Below are 22,401 nucleotides of genomic sequence, written 5' to 3' on the forward strand. Positions count from 1 at the left end.
AGTGCTTCTGACGATAGCGACCCGCCCAATGACGCTATCGGTCAACTCTCCACTGTAACTACACCGTACCAAAACACTTGTCCTACATCTCTCGCTCCACCATTTCTGTCCTTCACACCCCTCTAGCATTTTTACGTTCTCAATTCAATATTCATACGTACTAACTTAACATCTCCTTGACATTTATTTTCAATTTACCACTACATATCCTGAAAACGACATCGAAAGGCAAAATGGCACCGAACAAAGTCATTATCCTGACCGGCGCCTCGAGAGGTATGCTTTACCATCCCCTCATTTCATACTATGCATTTCACATTCCACGTTTCACGATATGCATTACGCAAATGACATATCTTTAATGACCAAACTACACAAATTATTTCTTTCCTTTCCCCTAAGAAAAACCCCCCAAAGGAAAAGAAAAAAAATAAAAGAAGGGGAGGAGAATCTACTTTCAAGATACGAATAAACTACTAGATACAAATATTAAATACTGAATACTAACGACAAAAATAGGCATCGGCCAAGCCGTGGCACAATACCTCCTGAGTCCGCCGCGCTCGCACAATGTCGTGGTTCTCGCGCGCAGCAAAGCGCCCCTGGAGGCCCTTCAGAAGCAATATCCGGAGCAAGTGCAAGTGGTTGCGGGGGATCTGGCGGGGGACTTTTCGCTGGCGGACAAGGCAGTGCAGGTGGCACTAGACACGTGGGGGCGGGTGGACGCTTTGATTGTCAATCACGGAGTGCTGGATCCCGTGCGCAGGATCGCGGACGCGGATATCGATGCTTGGCGGAGAGCGTATGATGTGAATGTGTTCGGGGCGGTGGCGTTTGTAAGTCTCAGATTGTCACGGTCTTCTCTTTTTTTTCTCCCAAATTTTCTTGACATTGAAGATACGGGAGTTGGCCCCCGAGGGAGGGGGAAAGAGTGAAGAGGGGCAGATCCAAAAAGTATAGTTAAGAACAAGTGTGTTGACGCAAGTAACACAGGCAAAAGCGGCATTGCCGGCGCTGCGGGAGAGTCAAGGTCGGATTGTATTCACGTCGTCGGGCGCGGCGAACTCGGGCTACGTGGGCTGGGGCGCGTATGGCTCGTCCAAGGCGGCGATTAACCACCTTGCAAAGACGCTGGCCAACGAGGAACCGAGTGTCACGAGTGTAGCGCTTCGTCCGGGCGTCGTGGATACGGAGATGCAGACGGATATCCGAGGTGTGCATACGCAATACATGGACGCCAAAGAGGCGGAGAAGTTCTCCAAGCTCAAGAATGAAGGCGGGCTGCTGAAGCCGGAGCAGCCTGGAACAGTAATCGTAGGTTTTCACGGACAGGATGGGACTTGGTGACACTTATGGAGAGTATGACTGACATGGCTAGGCAAACTTGGCACTTAAGGCGCCGAAAGAGCTCAGCGGGCAGTTTGTAAAGTAAGTCTACGACAAGTCATGAATTACACATCATGGTTTCACTAATAATTTGCAGTTGGAGCGACGAGGAACTAAAAGAGTTTCAAGCTTAAATGGGAGGGGTATCATTATTAAATTAGACTATGATAACGTAAACTATGGCATGATATAGATCTGTATAAGAAGCCGTCAGCAACACGTTTCTGAGATGACAGACTTGCAACAAAGGTGTGTATGGATGAGGGCTTCAGCCGAAAGATGAAAAGCTCGACTTTTGGTATTCCGCATGCGACGCCTTTCGACGCCTTGAGATTTAGCATGGAAAAAGTGTTTTAATCCTAAGCCAGTGCGGATGTGGATAGTGTAGTAAAAGAAATGCAAACCTACCATTATACGAGATAGTCTTCACAAAGGTTGTAAAGGTCAACCAGTTTTTGAATTTGCAACTTGGCGAGAGCTCTGACACTGATCCAGTTCGTAATGAAGAGATCAAGTCGAGTTTGCATGCCAGGCCAGTGCAATAAAAAGCTGTGATCAACATGATTGATCTGAATTTGATAGTACTCGGCAATTTATTCATCTCGCAAACAACCCCCCGTATGCAAAGGGCATGTGTGAAGTGGTCGCCTACCCTAGTAGCATGGAACCAAGCTTAAGGTTGCTTCAACCTTATCGCCATCACGCTGCTAGAGCACAGGTCGAGCCGATGCAAAGATAGCTACAAAATCTGCTGGTCTAGGTATCTAGTTAGCCAAGTCTGAAGACGGCAGTAGATAACGAAACAAAAAGTAGCAAATGATTTGCAAATATCAGATGGTCCGTTTGGCTAGGACAGGTAAGTCACCACAAGAGCCGAAGCTCAATGGTCTGTTAGGGGCGACACAAAGGTTCATCATTGAAAACGCAGAAAGGCATCAGGGAAGAAAAAGTATACGTACCAGTTAGTTAAGCTGGTCCCTGACTTGTAATAAAGCCAGGGACGCTTTTTGCAGACATAATGCTGCAAAGCCATCTATGATAGACGCAATATCATTTCATTTCATGTATTCATTGTGAAATACAGCACATTCCACAGGCGTGGGTGTGCTAATCATTGATCATTGATCGCTGATCGCACAGCAAGAGCTGTTTGGAAGAAGAGGAGAGAGAGAGGGAAGATTGAAAGGAGAAGAAGAAAGAGGAAAACTGAGAGCGCAGTGTGAAATTTATTGCCGACGAGAAATGATCTGGGTCCTGAGTCGCGTAAATTTCGCGAGAAAAAAGAACGAGGAAAGAGGGTCGAGGGTACGTAGTAACCAACTCCCCACGGCATCTTCCGTCGCAAACTGTATTTATCCAACGGGAGCTGCACCGCATTATTACGTCCCCCCTGTACGCTCCGGTGATAGAATTACATTCAAACATACAATTCTCGACGCTCGTGTGAATTACAATTTATTCTTACAGTTTTCGCAAGGCGACTGTATCTCCATTCGTCAATACTGTCACCTGGTTCGGCATTTACAATAAGCCCTTCACATAGGCCTATTCGAGAATGTCAGATCGCGAGTTTGGAGGTATGTCTGAGCACTTTGGCCTCGCTGGAGGGGCACGCGCAAGATAATATTTGCGGCATTTTGTAACATTCAGCTTAAGGTCCAAGAGGCTAATGAATCGCGTATAGGAAATGAGGACCTCTCATTACCAAAGGGTACGTCCTACGTCGTTGGGTGCTTATTGCGCTACAAGAACAGCCTGATTCCATTGCGCCAAACTGCCCTTTTTCAGCTCGTCATGCACTCTCTCGAAGACACGATACAACTGCGCTCTTACCATTCAAAGGAAAAAAAAAATACTAACATACTCGGCGCAACAGCGACCGTCCAGAAAATCATTACGGAAATCCTGCCTGCGTCATCCGGGCTGACATTTGCCAAAGACGCACGAGACCTACTGATCGAATGCTGCGTCGAGTTTATCACGCTAGTCTCGTCGGAAGCAAACGAGATTTCGGAAAAGGAAGCCAAGAAGACGATTGCCTGCGAACATGTGACCAAGGCGTTGGAAGAGCTGGGGTTTCAGGATTACGTCCAGGATGTATTGGAGGTTGCGAACGAGCATAAAGAACAGCAAAAGGTACGAGTCAGGCACTTTAAGTATTGTTGACGGTTGAGCCTCTGGGGGGAACTGACGTTGACTTGTGGAAAAATAGACACGGGAGAAGAAACAGTCGAAGATGGAGCAGAGTGGACTCTCCGAGGAAGAATTACTCCGACAACAGCAAGAGCTTTTCCGCAGCGCAACAGACAAATATAATGCTGGGCCGCACGATTCTGGGTGAGACCCAGATGTGTGAGGTCTCATTGCGTGTGATTGGCAAATGGACGGGCGTTTCTTCTGCGGGCTTGCGGGCGGCTTCTTTTTGATATGCGATGGTCGAGGCAAATATCTCATACGGGTGTTTTAAGGATATCGGAGTTTTTATGTATAGGCAATAATCCCGGCCGGGCGTCTAGGATACGAATTCTTCTATTATTTTCATGTACATGCAGGGGATGAATGATTCCCAGGACATCGATGAGTGTCTGTTCACGAGGAATTAAATATCAATATATTCCAGACCTTTACTCTCGACTGGAGCGATACATTCATTTCATCCTTCGCGTGGTTCATCCTCTGCGTGGACTTCGATTCGAGAGCGTGATGCCATTTTCAATCAGGTGTTCTTTCAAAAAATATCGTTCCAAATGCAAAGGGATGCAGCGCAACAAGCTTTTTGAAATTTACCCTGAACGAGCATGACGGCTCCAATCCCATATATGCAGCCCGAATATATTGCCATATTGCTGATCCTAGGCTTAGATTATATACCCAGTGCACTAACATCGGCAGAAGTCTGCAGCCCCTGAACCATTTCTGCAAGGACCTTCCCTGTGCCCAAGCTCATGCTGATGCCCCACGGACCATGGCCCGCGCTGACAAACACGCCGCCCTCGCCACCGCCGCGGGTCGAAATTCCATAACCCAGCTTGTCATCCTGTATCCTCGTGAGGATGGGCTTGCCGCTCGGCGTGACGGGTCTGAAGCAAAGCCCTTCCCGCACAAGTTCCAGGTCACTTAGACTCCCACTCAATTGGCCTCCTACAGTGGCACCTGCCCCTTCACCTTCAGCGGTAGATTTATCTGACGCGATTCCCAGCAATTGCTTTGCCGTGTGTTCCAACTGCTGCATCGACTCGCGCTGTGGTTCGGACTCGGTCGCCTTCTCTGGCAGCGGGATCGTACTTGAGTTCACACCCGCGAGGTATATTTCTCCACCGAGTCGGGAGAAGATTTCTGGACTGAACCCTCGTGGGTCGGCCGTGAAGACGGCATGGCATCCGCGAATCTCGTGCTCTTCTGTCCACCGCGGGGACTTGACGACCAGCGAGTGTCCAGCTAGCGGCGTCACTGGTATCTTAATACCTGCCTGAGGGAACACTCTGGAAAACGCAGTAGGAGTCCATGCGCCAGCCGTGAAAACGACATGGGTGCAAGGGATATCGGTCTCGGATTCGCCTTCCGCGATGCGCACGCTGGAGATCTCGCCCCGTAGATCCTGCGAGATGGAAATGGCTTCGGCAGGCTGATGGATTTGTACATTGCGCACTTTGCATTGTTCCAGGAGAAATTGACATAGTTTCAGGGGGTCCCTGGTTTAGATTTACAGTTTGTCAGGTGCTAACGCCCTCCCATGGAACATATCAACGATTCCCACATTCAGAACTTACACTTGGGCTGTGCTCTCCCCGCCGCTGAGTAGTTCTAGATCCGTGCCCTTGGGATGCGTGAGCCATGACGGGCCCTCGCCCTCTTTGAAGAACTGTTGAGCAGCATTCGCTGCTTCGGCACGACTCGTTCCGTCTCGCAGCCAGTCTTCGCCACGGGGCCCGCCTGCGACACCACTGAGATTCAAACTGCCAGATGTGCTGGGACTATAGCCCCATCTTTCTCGTCCGTTGAAATTTTCTGCTAGTTCCTTGTGAAGGTCGAAAGAGAGCGCTCCTAGGGCAGCCGTTGCAGGGGAGAACCAGTCGCGCGCTAAGAACCCTGCAGCGAAGCCAGAAGCGGAGGCAAAGAAGCGTGGAGAAGCTTCGACAATGTGGATTTGGTCAGAGGGAGCGCCTGGTGATTGAGATAGATAATATGCGGTGGAAAGTCCGATAATGCCGCCTCCGACAATGACAGTTTTGGACATGGTGGGAGTGATTTCGGGGAAGGCCCGGTACGACAATGCAGGAGAGATGGAAGACGACCTGCGGATGGTATACACTGGCTGGGGGTATGAAGAGCTGTAAGGAGGTATCTACAATGATTTTATACAATGTTTCAATCAACTATCATTAAAGGTGGCAAACATATGAAGCTGTCAAGTTGCAAGCTAACTTATCGGCTGCTGTGGCCGATAGGGCGGACTGATACCGTATGACGTCGGGATGATTTGCCGAATGTAGTATGATGTTTCCACTGAACAGGTTGGAGAACGCTGATCTCTCCGTTTTGAATGGAATCCACGCAATAGCTTTTCTAGAATGCTCTCTGGACTGCCGACGACGAATTTTTGGAGTAATCGCCAGTGAGTCTCCTAGGAATAATTACACTGCTATCAACCATTGCTCTGAATTAACAGCCACAACAAAATTCTGGACACAATGTTTTCTCAATTTTTATACGAACTATACGATTTATTTAAAAGAATATTCTAGTTTCGTGTATAAAATAATATATGCATCTATGCATGCCAAGAAAATATTACAACAAATCTCTGCAATATCGGGTATTTGAATGTCTAGACAAGTAAAAGCTGGAAATTCAAGTTGCAAGTATAAATGGTCAATGCCGCCGGATAGGTGAAGCAATCAAAAATATCAAAACATGCAAGTCCAGTCGATATATATATATATATATCTGAATATCAAGGAGGGCGGTTTTCCCAGGAGGTAATGTTGGTCTAGGGTTTTTGATGGACCTTGTGGCCTCGGACCCAGACGGCCCGCGTATTGCGATCATCTCCATTGTAGACCCATTTTGCAACACGTTCGTCCCAGCTTTCCCAGCCAAAAATGTCGACAGGGCCTTCGTCCACGTTGCCCATCGTGCCGCCCTCGGGAACGACACCCAGGCTGATCATCTGGGCATCCCACTCGAGCCCCTTGTCGAAGGAACCGACTTTAGCGTCGAGGCCCATTACCCGCGCGCCTCCTTTTGTGGAGAGGTAGAGCACCTCCTCGACCGATAGCTTGGCCGCATCGCCATCTGTCATGGCTACATGTCGCGAGACCAGCGCAGCCTGGCGCGCAGCCTCGAGCACACTGGGAGAGTAGCCGCCCGAGATATCAGTGCCGAGACCAACGGTGATGCCCTGATCGAGCAAGGTGCGGACTCTTGCGCAACCGGATGAAAGGGATGAGTTACTAGCCGGGCAATGGCTAATCTTAGCGTCGCGCGCCTTGATCAATGCCTGTTCTTTTGGCGTCAGGTACACGGCGTGAGCGAGCACCATGCCTGGTGTGAGTAAGCCGTGGGCGTCGTATACGTCGGCGTACGATGAATATTGAGGAAATAGCTTTTGAACAAGTTCGAGTTCAGGAATATTTTCGGAAATGTGCGTCTGGCATGGTAGACCGGTTTCTGCATGCAACTTGCCGAGCTGTGTCAAAAGCTCAGAAGAACAGCTTGGGGCGAAGCGGGGAGTAAGAATCGGCGTGATGAGCTTATGCTCCGGATCAATGGATGCAATGTGCGCAATTGTCTCCCGAGTATCGTCTACTGCAGTGGAAGCAGAGCTGTCTTTGTACCAATCCGGTGCCAAGCTATCCATGTTACAGCGGCCGATAAAGGCCCGTTGACCAAGCTGCAGGCAGACGTCCGAGAGCAGATTTGTGCTTCCAGCATGAGCGGTGGCGTAATATGCTGCAGTCGTTGTCCCATGAGAGAGCGTCCGCTGTACACATCGTGTATAGACGGTTTTGGCCTTTGGCCGTGACGAGAGCGATGATTCAAGAGGGAAGGTATAGGTCTCGAGCCAGTCGAGGAGCGTCGATTTCCCAAAGATACCAGCATTTGGGTATTGTGAAGCATGGATGTGTGTGTCTGAACATTGAGATTAGGATTATTCCCTCAAAAAACACGTGTGTATCATAGATAATGTGCGACTCACCGATGAAGCCTGGAAAGAAGAAACCACAATCTGGAGCGCGCACGAGGACTGGGCTTTTCCAGCCGTGCTTCTCAACGACCGCATTCAAGTCTTCCACATTACGCTCAACAAAGGCGATTTTTCCGTCTTCATCGACACCAATAGCGCCATTCTCGCAGATTTCAAGCTCGTTCAAGTCTGTACTATGAACAAAAGCGCCGGCATACACGGTCTGGTGCAGTCCTTGGGGCTTGGTCATGGCTGTTCGAGCACTGTCGCAATTGAACCGATCACTTTGCACCAATACAAAAGTAAACGGAGCGGTAGTATTTGACACGGGTCCCAAACCGAGAGAAATCCAAGAGATCCTTTGAATCAATGAGCGACATTGACGCTTTATCTACTGTTGACATGTACGCTGATAACCCCACGGCGGGGGAACGTGGGCGAGTTGCGCGTGAATTCTGATTGGGCGAGATCAAGTCTTGGCGGACGAGATACAATCCTCATCCGCCTCCTCTTGCGGACCACGCCGGCATCCATGGGGTAATAAAGAGAGTATGGAAGCTTCACAGAATGCTGAGCCTCAAACATGATGGTGTAGATTCTTTATATTTGTCTTGTTGTTTTCCTTCTAAGCCACATATAATTACAGATATGTTAGCCAATGTGGGCAGGAGTATATTTTTATGAAAAGATTATGCAGGTAATGCAATCACGTGCAACGTGCGTTGTATGCTAGAGAGACGTGACAGATCTAATAAAGAGACGAGATAACTAGTTATCGAGAGGGAGGGAACATTTCTAATCTCTTGCTGGCTTGTCCACTGACGTTGGAGACAAGAATCACATTCGCATGTGATGGTGAGTGATTGGGAGGCTGATTATCAGATCTGATGGTTGGTGATGAAGATCTTCATCGTCATCTGTGGCTGACAGGGGGAGGCTGTACCTAGATGGTGACGCGTCAAAGGGACCCTGAGCACGGAGTTTGCTCATCCTGAGGCTTTGGAAAAATGGGTCTATCATGACATAAAAGGCTCATGAAGACGATTGACGAAATCGTAAAGAGAAATTCGAATCGAAATTTGGGTGCGACTGAATGATGATCATATTGTTGTGCTTGATGAATTTACTCCGTACCAGTCAGGCAGTACGACTTTCTATCGTTCGGGCGTGGCACCATCTCGGACCACGACCATCCGAACGGGGGTTTTTGCCGGGCGCCACCACCTAAGCGGAGAATACTTAAAGGAAACCTTTATACACTGCAGATATGGTGGAAGGATAGAGTAGAGCCTAAGTACTATTTGTAGTGGTGTGGGATCTGAATCGGATTTGCCCCTGACCGGAAGTTGGTGTTCCTGGTGGTCTGCTTTTTTTTCTCCCCGGCACCTCTTGTTATTAAGTTAGCTAAAGTCCTTTAACTAATCCACCGTTTCTCTCACTAGAGTTACATGCACTCCAGATATCTGGTACCTGGTACCTAACTTCTCTGCATATTTCTCTGGTGTTCTCAGGTCACTTTTGGCTCACCCACCTTATTATCGTACCAACCCACCCATCCACCCACGAACGACCCGCCGCCCACTTAGAGAGCTTCCCGGAACGGACCCAGAATTATTATTTCCCCATCTCTCATCATTAATCTTCCTCTTTCCTTCTTCCATCTACGTTCCTTTATCACCATCTTTCCCCCATCGTTCTCTACTCTCCTCGCGTGCTCTTCTGTCAACCCAGCACTGGTCGACGCTGCTGCACTCGAGTGCGATTCAAGATGTAATTTTCCCCCTTCCAATACAAATTACCTCCCTTTTTTTTTGTGCCCGGTGAAATGTCGTCGTCGCAACACATTGATCAATATACTGATAAACGAAATGTAGGAACGCAACCGCTGCCTTCGCCGCCACCACGGCGGATCCCACTTACTGGGGCCAATTCGATGCCATCTCGCAGTACAATGTCCACCTGAATATCTTCGAGCGTCTTTGGGCCGCCTGGTATGCGTACATGCAGAACGATGTCTTGGCCACCGGTATCATGTCCTTTGTCATGCACGAGGTTGTCTACTTTGGTCGCTCTCTGCCTTGGATCATCATCGACAGCATTCCCTACTTCCACAAGTACAAGCTTCAGCAGGCCAAGGTACCCACTGCTGCCGACCAGTGGAAGTGCGCCAAGCTGGTCCTCTTCAGTCACTTTACGGTTGAGCTTCCTCAGATCTGGTATGTTCTCTCATATTGATTGACATTCTCCACGATTGAATTGCGCTGACAAAACATATCTGCTCGCAGGCTCTTCCACCCCATGGCCGTCTACTTTGGCATGCAATTCGGTGTTCCTTTCCCCTCGCTCCTGACCATGGCCTACCAGATTGCCATCTTCTTCGTCATGGAGGATACCTGGCACTACTGGTTCCACCGCGCTTTCCATTGGGGTCCGTTGTACAAGTATGTGCACAAGATTCACCACCAGTACTCGGCTCCCTTTGGACTTGCCGCCGAATACGCCTCGCCCATTGAGGTCATGTTCCTCGGTCTCGGAACGGTTGGCTCGCCCATTCTGTGGTGCGCGGTGAGCAACGGCAACCTGCACATCCTGACCATGTACCTCTGGATCACCCTCCGTCTATTTCAGGCCATTGACTCGCACTCGGGCTATGACTTCCCCTGGTCGCTGCACCACTTTTTGCCCATCTGGGCCGGTGCCCACCACCACGATGTCCACCACGAAAAGTTCATTGGCAACTACGCCAGCAGCTTCCGCTGGTGGGACTACTTCCTCGACACCGAGTCCGGTCCCGAGGCTGCCAAGCGCCGCCGGGAGCGCAAGATTACAAAGGAGGCCAAGAAGACGCAGTAAATGCGTGCAAATCCTTCTTTCCACTGCTCAGTGGGGCCCGGGGGTCCAGGGTCCAACGACAGCTGCCGCCGCGCCGGGCAGGTCAGACGTTGAATTTTTCATTCTTCGTCGAGATGATTTATTTTTCGGCCTCGAGTTACGACCCACAAGAATGCAACGTTCTAGGAATATTTGACTGTATGAACCATTCCTGATGCAGAATGATGGCCGCACTCGTATGCCAGTGTTTCAATTGAGCGGAGCGCGGCATGCAAGAGTGCCATTTCATTTTCCGTTTTCACTTGTTCAGCCTAGACTAGATGCCGGTTGGCTTTTTTCTTTTTTATCTTTTTTTTCCCCACCTTATATTTATTTTTGATGTCCCTGTCGTTTTCACAAACGACTGACACTACAGGTCGACGATCCACATTCATTGATTGATTCAATGGGATCAATGACCAATTTGCACGGGGGTTTATGTATAGATTTAATCCAAATTACAATTAATAATAATCACTATCTATCACTTGATTCACATGATCTCCTGTTATGCTATTCACATTATCACTATAAGATATATACAGTTGTACAGCAGTGTATTAGACACATATTCCCTCATTACCTCTACCATCAAATTATACATTGCTCGCCGTATTCACGACGACCCCTCAATCTTCCCGCTCCTCCCATCCGCATCTCCCGCTGCCGTCGTAGTCGAAGCACACGCCTTGCCCGGCACGCAGCACCCCGCACCTACCGCCGCAACCGTATCCACCAGCGACTGTTCTGTCGACTGGGCTTGCGCATTTGGCCCTGCTGCTGTTGACCCTGACCCTGATGTTGACGTTGACGCAGATCCAGCGGCAGGCAGGCCCAAAGCAATCTCAATCTCAATCTCACCGAGCTCCGCGGCGCGTTCGTCGCAGAAGCGCGCCATGGCGAGATCCGCGCCGCTGAGACTGTCCGACGAATGGGTCGTCCAGCGAATATACGTGGTGTTGTACACGTTGGACCATTCTGGGTGGTGGCGTGCTTTTTTGCACTGCGCTGCTACGAGATTCATAAAGTCCTATAAATCCATTGTGTCAGTTGCTTAGTTCGACATGTTATTCCAGAGTTTCTTTCGTTTTTTTCGTCCGCTTCTTCTTCTTCTGTTTCCGCTTTTTCGTTTTCTATGCCCCACTTTGCTTTTCTTGTTTCTTTGTTGGTCTGCTTCTCTCTTTCTTTGATTATCTTTTTGCGTGCGTTATATGGTATGCGGTATACCTCGCACAGGCACATAAAAAAGAATTTCAGATCTTCGATGCAATCCACTGCTGCGCTCTCATGCGGTGTATTTCAAACCCTCAAACAGGAACAAAAAGGGTTTTCAGAACGTGGAGAAAGAAATAGAAATCAATCAAAAACGCAAAGCCAAAGTCAAAGTCAAGATATGAAACAAAACAAGAGCTAGAATGGATTGAAAGCGAGAAAACAGTAAAACAATAAAGGGGGGGGAAATAATATATAAGAATAAAAAAATAAAGTACAGAGTACACAAGTAGACTCACCCAAGTAGTTTTGAACGTCTTGAATTTAAATGCACGCTCCATCGCCTTGCCATTGGCCGTGAGATGCCACTTTCCAGCGCGTTGACCAGCTGCATCTGTACTTGCACCGTCACTTGCACCGGCACTGGCAGTGTCGACAGCCCCGGAGATCAAACCCACGAGCTCACGTTCCAGCGCACGCGTCTCTTCTGCGCTGAGGTTTGCGGGGAAGATGGGTCTCACAGGGAATGCAAATGCGGATCCTGTTGCGCCGTTTGACGCTGACGCTGACCCTGGCTCTGAAGTTCCGGTTGAAGCTGCCATATTAGACGTTGACGTTGGCGTTGGCGTTGACGTAGATGTAGATGAGACAGGTGTTGTAGAATAAAACTTTTGCATAAAAAGGCGGTGTCTTCCAGAGACTCCAAAGGGATGATTCCGCGAGGACAGTGAAAAGGCTGAAGCTGAAGCTGAAATAGAAGCTGAAGAGGACGCAGACAAAGACACAAAAGGAGTTGTAAAAGTCAAAGGAGAGTTATCCTGTCCGTGAGATCTTGCTGCAGAACTAGACGGAAATGTCGAAAACAGAAGACGGCTTGGACGACAATAGTATCTGTATGCGCAGCGATATGTTGTTCTGAATGATCCTGCTCTTGTTCCTGCTCCTGCTCCCAAAGACGTCATTGCTCTTTGCTCTTTGCTCTTTGCTCCACAGTTTACTCCGCTATTCCGCCCTTCCGCTATCCTGCCACTTTTGTTACTCCTGTCTCGCTGCGACTTCACTGAGCCCCACGGCCCCAAGTGAAATAGAAAGTGGGTTTCGGCATGTGAAGGTATAGGGAGAGGTAGAAAGGCCAATTGTGCAGTATCACTGTGCTTTCCCTCGCACCAAACCATGCACTTACTACGGTAATACTCCGTACTGCCAGTCACGTATAATAGTTTGTTTACTTTTCTTCATCGCAGCTCTTGACTATTCACTTGCAAAACGTGACAGATGGCCATATTTACACACAATATAAGATACCATTCTTCGCACCGCCCGATTTAATTCGAAATAGGCATTTAAATGTACTAGAGTTGGTATAAAGTAGTTAAGTTAGATCATTGGTACGGAGTATTCATCTCTCCGTACGACCTCGCCATTCATGGACCCGGACTATCCAATCACGAACCAGAGCTTCAAAAACACCAGTCTCATCCACAGGCAGGCCATGGGTAGCACGATCTAGAACCACATAAGTTGACCGTGGATAGAGCTCCAGCAAGCGAAGGCTGTCTCGATAGCCCACGCTCTGGTCGTGGCGTCCACATACAATAAGCGTGGGCGCCAGAAACTTGGCAGTAATGGCAGTCCTTTCATTATTATTATTGTCATCATCCAACGAAAAAGACAGCTGATAACGTTGTGGGTCTGCTCGGATCGCATCCAACAGCTTCATGTCTGCTGTTTTCATCGCTGGAAGATAAACCTCCTTGTATTTCGCCTTGAGCGCTTTGACGTAAGCAGGCGTTTGGACGAGGACGTTTCCAAGAAGGTTCCTGTCTTCGGCTGATATGCCCGACGACATGAGTTGCGTGTTCGCAACCACAGGGCTGAAAGCATCGAGATCGCGCATGCTGTCGTTTGGCTCAATAAGCGGCACGCGTAGTAGTAAACCATCGACTTGCTCAGAATATTTTTGAGCTATCGCACGTGCAAGGTAGCCGCCGCATGATGAGCCGACAAGCAAGAACCTTGAGGAGCTCCCAAGTCGAGAATCAATGAATTGCACCAGGCGGAGGTACATGTCGTCCAGATCCTTGACATTGTTCGCAGGGGTTGTGCCCATGCCTGGAAGGTCCACGTAGATCCGGCGCAGTCCCGGTGTTTTGCTGAAAATCGGCTCAAAGTCCGCCTCCTCGACTGTTCCCGCCAACTGCCATCCATGAATGATCAAAACGGGAAGTCCTCCCCCAATTTCATGTGCAGAGAGAATAGATTCCATATTGCTACTTTTTAGGGATTTTTATGGAATATACGAGAAGCAGGAACCAGAACAACTTATTGTAGAGGAATATATTGTTCAATTACAATCACGCCATCTCTATGTTGCTGACAAATTGCTGCTCCTACTGTAACAATACAACTCCATGGGCATACGTAGTACAGGTTGGTTGCAACAGGGCGGTTGATGAAAAAATTGGGCATGGGCCCAAATAGAGCAGATGTAACATCCGCAAGGATACGATATGGAGGAGAGATGAAGCTTGATTGGCAATCTAGCTAGCGACGTAAACAATATACTACATCAAGGTGCGTTCCATATCTGGAGGCAAGCTATGCTCTAATATGCACTAAGTAAGGTATGTATAGTACCCATAAGTTACTCTGCCATGTAGTGACCTAACAGCAGAAGCAATAATAATAAGAAAAGAGAAAGTCCATGCTTTGCTTTGTTTGATCCACCATACTACCAAGTAACGTACCAAAGTACTGCAAGACCCTTCCACCTCGCACGACATGGTCTGGGTTTGAGCTATTATACTGCCGCGCTGGCAAATACGAATGGACTTCTAGAGGAAGTCTGCTTGATTCCTCACTGATTAGGATCAATGATTGCAATCTGTGACTGGGCTCGTAGGGTTCTGTACGGTACATAAAAACTCTGGATATCTGCCTCATGATCAAATTTCACATTCACTATGAGCCAATGTTGACATGATCCCTTGTATTATAAAGTGACTACGGTCTGGGTTAAGTATAGTCCGAGGAAAAGAAAATAGGGATCCAGAGAATCTACAAAGGAGTGGAACGGGACCATGTCTGTGGAAATTCAGAAAATGAAATTTCTTTTCTGTCAAAACATCCGTCGGCATTTCCAAACTAAAGAAAACCCCCCCATTAGTTTGGAATAATGCGGGAGTTGATGACTGTGGAGACCATGTCGAAAGACGTCTCTCCCTGTATAACTTCGTCATTCGTTCCAAGAGAGAGAGAGGTGTATGCCTCTCTTCACTGGATAAAAAGTGTAATGTAAAAAAAAAGAAGCACCAAAAAAAACCCCGATTGAACACCAGATTGAACCCCGACTCTGGTCATTTCTCCCAGAGACTTTTTACCTCCCAAGAAACCCCAATTAATCCCCCCCCCCCAACAAACGAAGACGTAAAAATCGAAAAAGACTTTAAACCACACAATGAAGAACCGCGGGAGCAACTGTTTTCCACCAATCTCGCTTGACATCATCCGATACCATTGACGAAGCCGCGTGATGAGTCTTGGCGTCCCGAGATTGACGCTTCCTGTCAAGAAAGAGATTGGTGGAGACGACGCTTCCGAGCTTGCCCAGTCTGAGCATTGTTGCATTTGAGTTGCCAGACTCAAAGGTGACTTCATCTCGTTTCGGAACCACCAGAGAAGAGTCATCCTTGTGACGTCCTTGGAAACAGACATTTCTCGGAGCTGGACGAGCTCGGATCGCATCGCCGCAAGACTTCTTAAGCCGCATGGCCTTGCCCGTCGCATCCGTCATAGGACGCGCCAAGGTCAGGCTGCGTGTCAAAAGCTGCCGCAGCGTAAAACAAATCCGTGCCGTCATCGGCTGAGAATGCCTGCGCCAAAAAGGCGTCGCCAAAGTGACTGTCCTCTTGAGCGTCTCCGTCCTGAGACTGGCCACCTTCAAAGTCAACCAATTCCTCAAATGATGCAACGGCATCGGCCCCGCCAACACCGTGAAGAAGCTCGTCAGAACAAGAGTCGAGAGCATCCATGCGAATGTCTGGAGAAGTGGACGGGCTGGGGGTAAAAGACTGGACAAAGTCGTCATCGTGGAAAAGGCGACTGTGACGCAAAACACCAGGGCGAAGGCCACGGCAGTTGTTGACAACCTCGGGTCCTGTCGCGTTCGCCGAGCTACCGACTGACACTGCAGGCCACACAACACCGCTGCTGGATGTTGTGTCATGTCGGTAACAGGGGACGCGGGACGGACCGCGGGGGCGGCAGTGGCCTCGGCGGATGGAACTTCGCTGGATGTCACAGCGTCATTGTTCGAGTCTTCGTTCAGAGTGGGTTGAGTCGAGCCTTCTGGAAGGAGGTCGGCAGTCAAGGTTGGAGAAAGAGCAAAGTGCGGAGGCGATGGGGTGAGCTCTGGCGACACCAAGGCACCGCGAAGCTTGCCCTTGTCAATCTTCTTATTCGTCTTTGTTTCGACATAATTTGAATCACCCTCGTTCGACGAAACCAATTGGGCAAAGCAACTCTCAAACTTTGACTTGTAGAATTGCTTCATCTTCGCCATGTCCCGAAGCTGTCTGAGAAATTGCTCTCGCTCCTGGCGGAGCTGAGCATTCTCCTCTGCAAGATCATCTCGCTCTAGCTCGAGCTTCTCCACCTCCAAGCGCTTTCGCTCGCGAGAGGATTGGGCCGCGGCGCGGTTTCGAAGAACCCGTTCGATCCTTCTCTGCTCCTTCTCATCGTCTGTCTTGGCACGTTTGCTGTTACATCAAGAGTTAGCACATCTGCAAACAGGCGCTCAACAGTGACATGAGCTTGCACGCCATCCCCATCACTTACCGAGGAGGCAGATTAGTCTTGGGCGTGGGTAATTCTTGTCCCCACGACTTGCGCTTCTTCACTGCTCTCTTCTCTCCCTGGGTTCCTTGGGGAGTCGAGCTAGATGTGGCCAGCGATGAAGTTGACAATGCTGGGGTCGCAGGGGTCGCAGTTGCTCTGGGAGGTGGAGTAGCAAACGAGACATCTGCCAAGGAAGTCATGTCGTGGTAGGAGGTCGGAGCGGGAGTCGCGCGCTCACTGAGCGAGTCTCCATAATTCGATGTGTTGGTGGAATCAATCGTCATGGCCGAGGGATTGATTGTCCCTGGAACCGAAGTGCGAATTGGCATCGTCATGTTGTCATAACCTTGTGCAAAGTGCGGATGATGACCAGAGGACAACTGGAAAGGTGACGGAGAGGGTGGCAGGTTGTGGTGGTAATAAGTAGGAGCAGGCGCCGGAGAGGTTGAATTGCCAGGATTAGGCACCGAAGAATTCAACCTCCAATCGGGCTGCGCGTTCTGACCAAAGGAGCGCTGCATGGCGCCGAATGTGCTTGCCGATGGTCAATGGCGTAGGGTATGATGCATGGCTGAGGACAAGTGTCCTCAGTTGGGCGATGAAGTAAGCGGGGCGTTATATAATATGGGGGCCACGAGAAGTAACGTCTTTCTTCAAGAGGATCGTCGCGGAAAAAGGGCAAAATAGCCCAGCGCCACAGGCAAAATGAAACCAATACTCCGGGGTATTTGGTTCCGTTTTGTCTGATCAGAGAAGATCAATGAAAAGTGCGGGGAAGGGGAGAAATTCAGGACAGAGAGGACAGATTGTCGTCTTTATACCACAGGGGGTACGAGGGGGATAGAGGGATCCGTGAAGGGGAAGGGGAAGGAAGGGTGAACGAAGCGAGGGAACGACCGAGGGACGGAGCTTCTACCGTTAGGGAAGCAGCGACGATCGAGCCAGGAGGGGAGTTCGACTAAGGGGTTGTGAGTAAGTGAGAGAGAGTGTGTGGTGTGTACGAGTACTCTGATACGTCCCGTAGTCCGTACCTTCCGTACCAAGTCGGCGAAGTCGCAACACGACCAGACCAAAAGGACTGTCTGAGTCGGGAAAAGTACTAGTGACGAGTCATGGCTGCCAATCCCCTTACGTAGCCAACCTCCCCGATACAAGAGCGAGATTTTGGCAGTACGAGACGATGGGTCTGTTTTGCTTCCTCGCTCAACCGTTTCGGAAAGAACGACTGTGAGACTCTCCCTTCGCCTCTCTGTGAAAGAGCTCTTTTTCGGGATGTCGAAACGCGTCTGGAATGGGTTTGTTTCTTGGGTTCTTGAGCGGCCCCGTTCTAAAGTGACCCTCCTTTACCTTAAGGAGAAGGTACCTCTACCGACGAGATACCCTGCCGAGAGCCAATGCGCTCGCGGCACAGCCCCCACGGGTTGACGGGCTCCTTGGCTCTGTGTCCAACCATCCGACATCAAGGTATCTTTTGCTAGTACTCCCTATGATAAGGGACTCCGCTCCGGTTTGCGTGATAGAGTCAGTACGGAGGTATCTGAATGTATCCGCGACCAAATTGTGCTGCCCAGTCAAAGTACTCGATACCCTGTTCCTGGCTCCTCTCTCACACAAATGGACCCTGCCAGGTTGCCTCCCCCCCCCCCCCCCCCCCGAGAGGCTCAAAAAGTTCAAGTGCCCGCTTACTTGTGCACGTCAGTTCTTGTCAACCTTGGCGGCCTGGGCGTCGAGTCATGTCAGTCACTTGGACATCTTTTACACCACTTTAGCGTCTAGCACCGAGGACTATCTTGCAAGCGGGCTCTTTTTCAAATCTAGAAGATATCGCAAATTGAATGACCCGCTCGACTGTTGAAGCCAAGAGGGGGGTTTGAAGTGAGGGTCTTCTGGTCGGAAAAGGGACTGCGGGGCAGCCTGTGAGGGTACGGGTAGTTGCGCCTCGTTGTGGGCATCTCGGTGGGACTACTGCCGTAGCGCAGCCAGCCTAGGGAAGCACTGCACCTTAACCCGTTGTCGGAGAGCCCGCATTGACGACCCCCCGTGGACCCCTTTCTTTGCTCCTGAGATGATTATTACTGTACGGATACTCCGTATTGAAGATTTGAGTCGTATTGTGGTACTAAGCACAGTAGTATCCTTGCGCCATTTCACCAAGCGCTGATGAGCTTTACGATTGATTGATTGATTGATTGATTGATTGTGGCAACAGCCTCATCTCGTTGAAAAAGATGATTGTGTGTACGTACGAAGCTTCATACGTGATGCAATAATGGATCCATGAGCGGCGTAGCAGGGAAGATCGTACCCAGAAATTTTTGACCTACGCCGCACACTCGGTCAGTCCCTCGAGGTGATGTGCAAAAAGTGTTGCCGAGTCAGGGATTTGGCCCCCCCCCCCAGGCACATTTGGATCTGGTCTGATGTTCCTGACCGGAAACCCAAGGCAGCTCAAGCGACTGGACCCATATGCGGGTGCTGCCGTGCAGAGATCATACTGCGCTTCGTTCCGTCATCCCTATGAATGAATAATCACTCGAGGGTTTGCATGTCGCGATGTTTAGGGCAGCAGATCTGCGAGCACATAATCCATGACCAGGGCTGTAGCTTGTCCCTCGCGCGATCAACCGTTGTCTGTAAGGCCTGTAAGTTGGCCTCAGCCGACAAGGCTCATGCAAACGGTCCTTTGCAATCGTAAGATCCCTTTTTTTTTTTTTTTTTCCTCCGCGGCAAGGCTCTCATTGCGTCAGACAGATCTGCCCGAATGATCTCAATCGTGGAAAGTCCCCACATACGAAAAGTGATGATGCCCTACTGCAGTTCAACGTCAGTTCCCAGAGAGCAAGATTATTGGACATGTTCACCTCCAAGTGACTCTTTTTTTCTCACCCACCTATATGCAGTCTGTCCATCATCACATAGGATTCAGTAGTGATTTCGTAAATTCGAGCATCCAACTATTGTTATGCTGTAGCCGGTACTACTATCACCATCCGCTCAAGAGGGTTGCTTACCCCGCCAAAAAAGAGGTCAGACGCATGTTAAACATGACACCTTCAGCACTTTCATATCCGCAACACGCGCCCCTCCTCTCTGATGCTTCAACACCCACAATAGACTTCAAATGTCTCACGCGCCAGATTGGACATAGTGATGCGGGACGTGGTTGGCTCTGGCAAGATTTACAGGTGAAAAGGCCAATGGAAATTCTATGATTTTGCGCTTCTGCGAAATGTATCACGGGATGAGAAAAAAATTTTCTCAAGATACATCGAATGCATCCATCCAAAGATTGTGATGGATAATTTTTTCTTCTTCTTCCAACGATTTTTGAGGTTCAACCAATTTGACAATTCCTAGTTGCTCTTTGGTGCTGCGCGTGATCAATTCCTGTGTCGGCACCTCCGCGCTCTCTCAGGACGTTTGGTTAAGCTACTTTTCGGTCTGACTCGGTGCCGTCTGTCGTTCATCCATTGATTAGCGGTCTAGATGGTTCTTTAGGCCGGTTTGAACTGGCACCCTCTCTTGTCCGTCTTCCCGCTTCTTCTATTACTATTACTTGGTGTACGTGGCTGGGAGAATCCAGGATTTTCTCCTCTGGCCAGTAAACCCATACGATTAAAATAGGTGCCTGTTCGTTGATCCTGCACACATTCGATTCCGTTTGCGGAAATAAAACCGTCTTGAATAACGCTGAGCCCCAGAATGTGGCCAATTCACCAGTCTTCCAAAATTTCCGTGCAGAACATAATCTTTTTCACAGTCTTGAGAAATGCCTGCAATGCACTCTGCTTTTAGGAATGGGTATAACCATAAGCTAACCAGGAATAACCTGCCAAGTCCATTTATTACGTGCAAAAGTGGGTATAGCAACCATCAAAGCAAAAACAACATTGACCCATTACGCGATTCCAGTGGCTCTTCGTCACGAGTAATTTCCCAAGCCCCATTGCCTATTCGTCTTCCTGAACAATTTCCTTGATCTCGCCAGCTTGGTTGGCTCCGGCGCCGTCAGCAAGCTCTTCCACTCCTGGCGCTCGAGGGTCGACGGGGCCGAGGACGGTCGGTGCACTGTCGCTGACGCCGAGCTTGGTCTCAGTAGAGCCGCCATCCTGGACCCAAAAGTCTACTTCATCGACGAGATCGTACACAACGTCTTCGGCAATCTGGTCATTGTACCGCTCTGCCATTGCCTGAGGACGCTTTGGGATCGGCAAAGAAGGCTGCTGAGGGCCTTCTTCTTGCTTAATGATGCCAGCCTCGTCATTGCTTGCATTCCAGGGCGGGCACCAGAAGTCTGGCCCAAAATTGACCTCGGCGGCACCGCCACGAAAGACGCTCACGGCGGGAAAATATCCCAACATTCCGTCATCCAGCCCATCGCGTGCCCCTGGCTGAGCTTGCGGCTTTGACGCTGGCGGTAGGAAAGCGAGCAGGTCGGTTAATGGCGTCCCAATATATTTGCCATTCTTGTATACTTTGATATATGAACCGGGAAGAGTTCGTAGCGCCACGCTGGGATGATTGGGATTAGGAGGTTCGCTGTGCGCAGAATGTGCAGACGGTGCAACAGGTGAAGGGTTCATTAGCTCCTCCAGGTCTTTGGTTGCATGATATTCGAATTGTTCAAAATAAAGATGTGCCTTATAGCGGATCGGAACACGGTCTCGAATGACGTCTGGCGCTTCTATACTATGATCGTCCGTATCGGTTGAGAAGTCGACTGCCGGGTTGTAGTAACCCCCGACGACTTTTCTATGGAGAGCGAGCGAGGGGAGATTGATCTCCAGCCCGATCACGTCTCCCTCTTGAATATCTTCGCCTGGCGGAAAGCAGTCCTTTGGCCGAGACATGTGCAATTTTTGCCCACCAACATCGCGAAAGCCATAACTGTAAGCGTCAAAGCCGACAGGGGCATCAAGGCTTGCCTCGCGCCTCGCCCATCCCATTCGTACATGGCCTCGACCATCTTGTCCGTTCATTGTTGATTCTTGATCTTTCGCGACGCCGCTGATGATCTTGCACTCCCAGTACCAGCTCCCTTCACGCACGCCCACATTTGCTCTCCCCATTCGATATCCTTTTTCAGTGGTAATGCTGCGGCCAGACTGATCGAATTGAATGTAAGACGATGTATCTTCAAAAGCTATTCGGGGTCCAAACGGCTCGGTGTCTGTTTGACGGTAATAAAGCGAAGATGGAAAAGCTGGATCCGCGATACAATGCGTGTACCTGAACCCTTTGCGGTTATAGACACTAGATTTTGGATCAGCCTCGGAGCCTGTGCTTGTTTCACAGAAGCTGGCACCTACTGTTCAGAGCTCTCGTAGAATTGTACCTCATGCCCATCAGGATGTGTCCTGGTCAGGTCCGCAGTGAAGACAGGCCCGCGAGGAGGCTCGAAATCGGTTGGTTTGGGCGGCGGTAGCTTGTATCGCAAGGGAGCTAACAGAGGAGGTTGAGTTGCAGTGCCAGCGCTTTTGTGCTTCCTTTTGGCAGCGCTGGCATCAGGCGTGGTCCCTCGGACATCGACGCCTGCTTTCGACTCACGTTTCTTGAGCGAATCCTTTTTATCTCTTTGCTCGCGCTGTAGAGCCTTGTCCTTGGGCTTAGCCCTTGACATCGTACCAGAATCTGGATTCAATGGAGAGGAGACTGCTGGTGCATGCTCGTCCTCAAGGCTGCGTTTCTGGGGAACAGAGGACGGTGTCGAGCCCCTCCGGCCCAACCGAGGGTCAGCCATATTTCCTGATGATCAAAATAATTTTTCAAGTCAATCTATCAGCTGCCAGGAAAATTAAGAATATTCCACAACGTCCCTCGCTCCCGAAATGATTGTGTACTGTACTGCATAAAGTTTACGCCTAAGCTCATCCCAGGTCCGCAAGTATGAACGCGGAAGATTCCGCGTC

General features: G+C 49.7%; 9 protein-coding genes across 9 annotated transcripts; 3 read left to right on the forward strand and 6 right to left on the reverse strand.

Moving 5' to 3' along the window:
• The first annotated feature begins 90 nt into the window (after nucleotides 1-90).
• On the forward strand, nucleotides 91-1,760 carry L228DRAFT_249034 (short-chain dehydrogenase). The gene is made up of 5 exons (XM_018332998.1): nucleotides 91-276; nucleotides 520-836; nucleotides 994-1,314; nucleotides 1,379-1,428; nucleotides 1,484-1,760. Exons 1-5 carry the CDS (start codon nucleotides 234-236, stop codon nucleotides 1,518-1,520), a joined length of 768 nt encoding a protein of 255 aa, XP_018186804.1. The 5' UTR covers nucleotides 91-233; the 3' UTR covers nucleotides 1,521-1,760.
• A 1,032-nt stretch (nucleotides 1,761-2,792) lies between these two features.
• On the forward strand, nucleotides 2,793-4,045 carry L228DRAFT_249036 (putative CBF/NF-Y family transcription factor). Its single transcript, XM_018332999.1, has 4 exons — nucleotides 2,793-2,963; nucleotides 3,071-3,097; nucleotides 3,263-3,522; nucleotides 3,599-4,045. The coding sequence occupies exons 1-4, from the start codon at nucleotides 2,942-2,944 to the stop codon at nucleotides 3,725-3,727; spliced, it is 438 nt and encodes a 145-aa protein (XP_018186805.1). The 5' UTR covers nucleotides 2,793-2,941; the 3' UTR covers nucleotides 3,728-4,045.
• Nucleotides 3,805-5,623, reverse strand: L228DRAFT_262287 (FAD dependent oxidoreductase-like protein; the record flags this gene model as incomplete). Its single annotated transcript, XM_018334404.1, has 2 exons — nucleotides 3,805-5,078; nucleotides 5,157-5,623. 2 exons carry the CDS (start codon nucleotides 5,621-5,623, stop codon nucleotides 4,250-4,252), a joined length of 1,296 nt encoding a protein of 431 aa, XP_018186806.1. The 3' UTR covers nucleotides 3,805-4,249.
• Nucleotides 5,624-6,376: 753 nt separating this feature from the next.
• On the reverse strand, nucleotides 6,377-7,823 carry L228DRAFT_253700 (Metallo-dependent hydrolase; the record flags this gene model as incomplete). The annotated part of the gene is made up of 2 exons (XM_018333767.1): nucleotides 6,377-7,518; nucleotides 7,586-7,823. 2 exons carry the CDS (start codon nucleotides 7,821-7,823, stop codon nucleotides 6,377-6,379), a joined length of 1,380 nt encoding a protein of 459 aa, XP_018186807.1.
• Nucleotides 7,824-9,274: 1,451 nt separating this feature from the next.
• L228DRAFT_249041 (hypothetical protein) lies at nucleotides 9,275-10,875 on the forward strand. Its single transcript, XM_018333000.1, has 3 exons — nucleotides 9,275-9,343; nucleotides 9,448-9,789; nucleotides 9,859-10,875. Coding segments are annotated over exons 1-3 (912 nt in total). The 5' UTR covers nucleotides 9,275-9,341; the 3' UTR covers nucleotides 10,427-10,875.
• A 71-nt stretch (nucleotides 10,876-10,946) lies between these two features.
• Nucleotides 10,947-12,705, reverse strand: L228DRAFT_249042 (transcriptional coactivator/pterin dehydratase). The gene is made up of 2 exons (XM_018333001.1): nucleotides 11,956-12,705; nucleotides 10,947-11,474 (listed from the first exon to the last, which is right to left on the reverse strand). The coding sequence occupies exons 1-2, from the start codon at nucleotides 12,256-12,258 to the stop codon at nucleotides 11,061-11,063; spliced, it is 717 nt and encodes a 238-aa protein (XP_018186809.1). The 5' UTR covers nucleotides 12,259-12,705; the 3' UTR covers nucleotides 10,947-11,060.
• A 350-nt stretch (nucleotides 12,706-13,055) lies between these two features.
• L228DRAFT_269643 (alpha/beta-hydrolase) lies at nucleotides 13,056-13,922 on the reverse strand (the record flags this gene model as incomplete). The annotated part of the gene is made up of 1 exon (XM_018335298.1): nucleotides 13,056-13,922. One exon carries the CDS (start codon nucleotides 13,920-13,922, stop codon nucleotides 13,056-13,058), a length of 867 nt encoding a protein of 288 aa, XP_018186810.1.
• A 1,113-nt stretch (nucleotides 13,923-15,035) lies between these two features.
• Nucleotides 15,036-17,323, reverse strand: L228DRAFT_249044 (hypothetical protein). Its single transcript, XM_018333002.1, has 2 exons — nucleotides 16,493-17,323; nucleotides 15,036-16,413 (listed from the first exon to the last, which is right to left on the reverse strand). The coding sequence occupies exons 1-2, from the start codon at nucleotides 17,011-17,013 to the stop codon at nucleotides 15,102-15,104; spliced, it is 1,833 nt and encodes a 610-aa protein (XP_018186811.1). The 5' UTR covers nucleotides 17,014-17,323; the 3' UTR covers nucleotides 15,036-15,101.
• Nucleotides 17,324-20,008: 2,685 nt separating this feature from the next.
• On the reverse strand, nucleotides 20,009-22,326 carry L228DRAFT_284312 (hypothetical protein). The gene is made up of 2 exons (XM_018336212.1): nucleotides 21,802-22,326; nucleotides 20,009-21,745 (listed from the first exon to the last, which is right to left on the reverse strand). The coding sequence occupies exons 1-2, from the start codon at nucleotides 22,230-22,232 to the stop codon at nucleotides 20,443-20,445; spliced, it is 1,734 nt and encodes a 577-aa protein (XP_018186812.1). The 5' UTR covers nucleotides 22,233-22,326; the 3' UTR covers nucleotides 20,009-20,442.
• Nucleotides 22,327-22,401: the final 75 nt, after the last annotated feature.

This window comes from Xylona heveae, assembly GCF_001619985.1.
Source record: "Xylona heveae TC161 unplaced genomic scaffold L228scaffold_8, whole genome shotgun sequence".
Taxonomy (NCBI): Eukaryota; Fungi; Ascomycota; class Xylonomycetes; order Xylonales; family Xylonaceae; genus Xylona; species Xylona heveae.

Bases quoted from the DNA above. Each gene is read 5' to 3' on its own strand.
- L228DRAFT_249044 (XM_018333002.1), bottom strand. From the start codon at position 17,013: ATGCAGCGCTCCTTTGGTCAGAACGCGCAGCCCGATTGGAGGTTGAAT. The intron at 16,414-16,492 runs GTAAGTGATGGG...TTGATGTAACAG, and splicing joins AAGACTAATCTGCCTCCTCG to CAAACGTGCCAAGACAGACG.
- L228DRAFT_249042 (XM_018333001.1), bottom strand. From the start codon at position 12,258: ATGGCAGCTTCAACCGGAACTTCAGAGCCAGGGTCAGCGTCAGCGTCA. The intron at 11,475-11,955 runs GTGAGTCTACTT...ATGGATTTATAG, and splicing joins AGACGTTCAAAACTACTTGG to GACTTTATGAATCTCGTAGC.
- L228DRAFT_284312 (XM_018336212.1), bottom strand. From the start codon at position 22,232: ATGGCTGACCCTCGGTTGGGCCGGAGGGGCTCGACACCGTCCTCTGTT. The intron at 21,746-21,801 runs GTAGGTGCCAGC...TCCAAAATCTAG, and splicing joins TTCTACGAGAGCTCTGAACA to TGTCTATAACCGCAAAGGGT.
- L228DRAFT_249041 (XM_018333000.1), top strand. The intron at 9,790-9,858 runs GTATGTTCTCTC...ATCTGCTCGCAG, and splicing joins GTTGAGCTTCCTCAGATCTG to GCTCTTCCACCCCATGGCCG.
- L228DRAFT_249034 (XM_018332998.1), top strand. From the start codon at position 234: ATGGCACCGAACAAAGTCATTATCCTGACCGGCGCCTCGAGAG. The intron at 277-519 runs GTATGCTTTACC...CGACAAAAATAG, and splicing joins CCTGACCGGCGCCTCGAGAG to GCATCGGCCAAGCCGTGGCA. The intron at 1,315-1,378 runs GTAGGTTTTCAC...TGACATGGCTAG, and splicing joins AGCAGCCTGGAACAGTAATC to GCAAACTTGGCACTTAAGGC.
- L228DRAFT_249036 (XM_018332999.1), top strand. From the start codon at position 2,942: ATGTCAGATCGCGAGTTTGGAG. The intron at 2,964-3,070 runs GTATGTCTGAGC...AATCGCGTATAG, and splicing joins GTCAGATCGCGAGTTTGGAG to GAAATGAGGACCTCTCATTA. The intron at 3,523-3,598 runs GTACGAGTCAGG...GTGGAAAAATAG, and splicing joins AGCATAAAGAACAGCAAAAG to ACACGGGAGAAGAAACAGTC.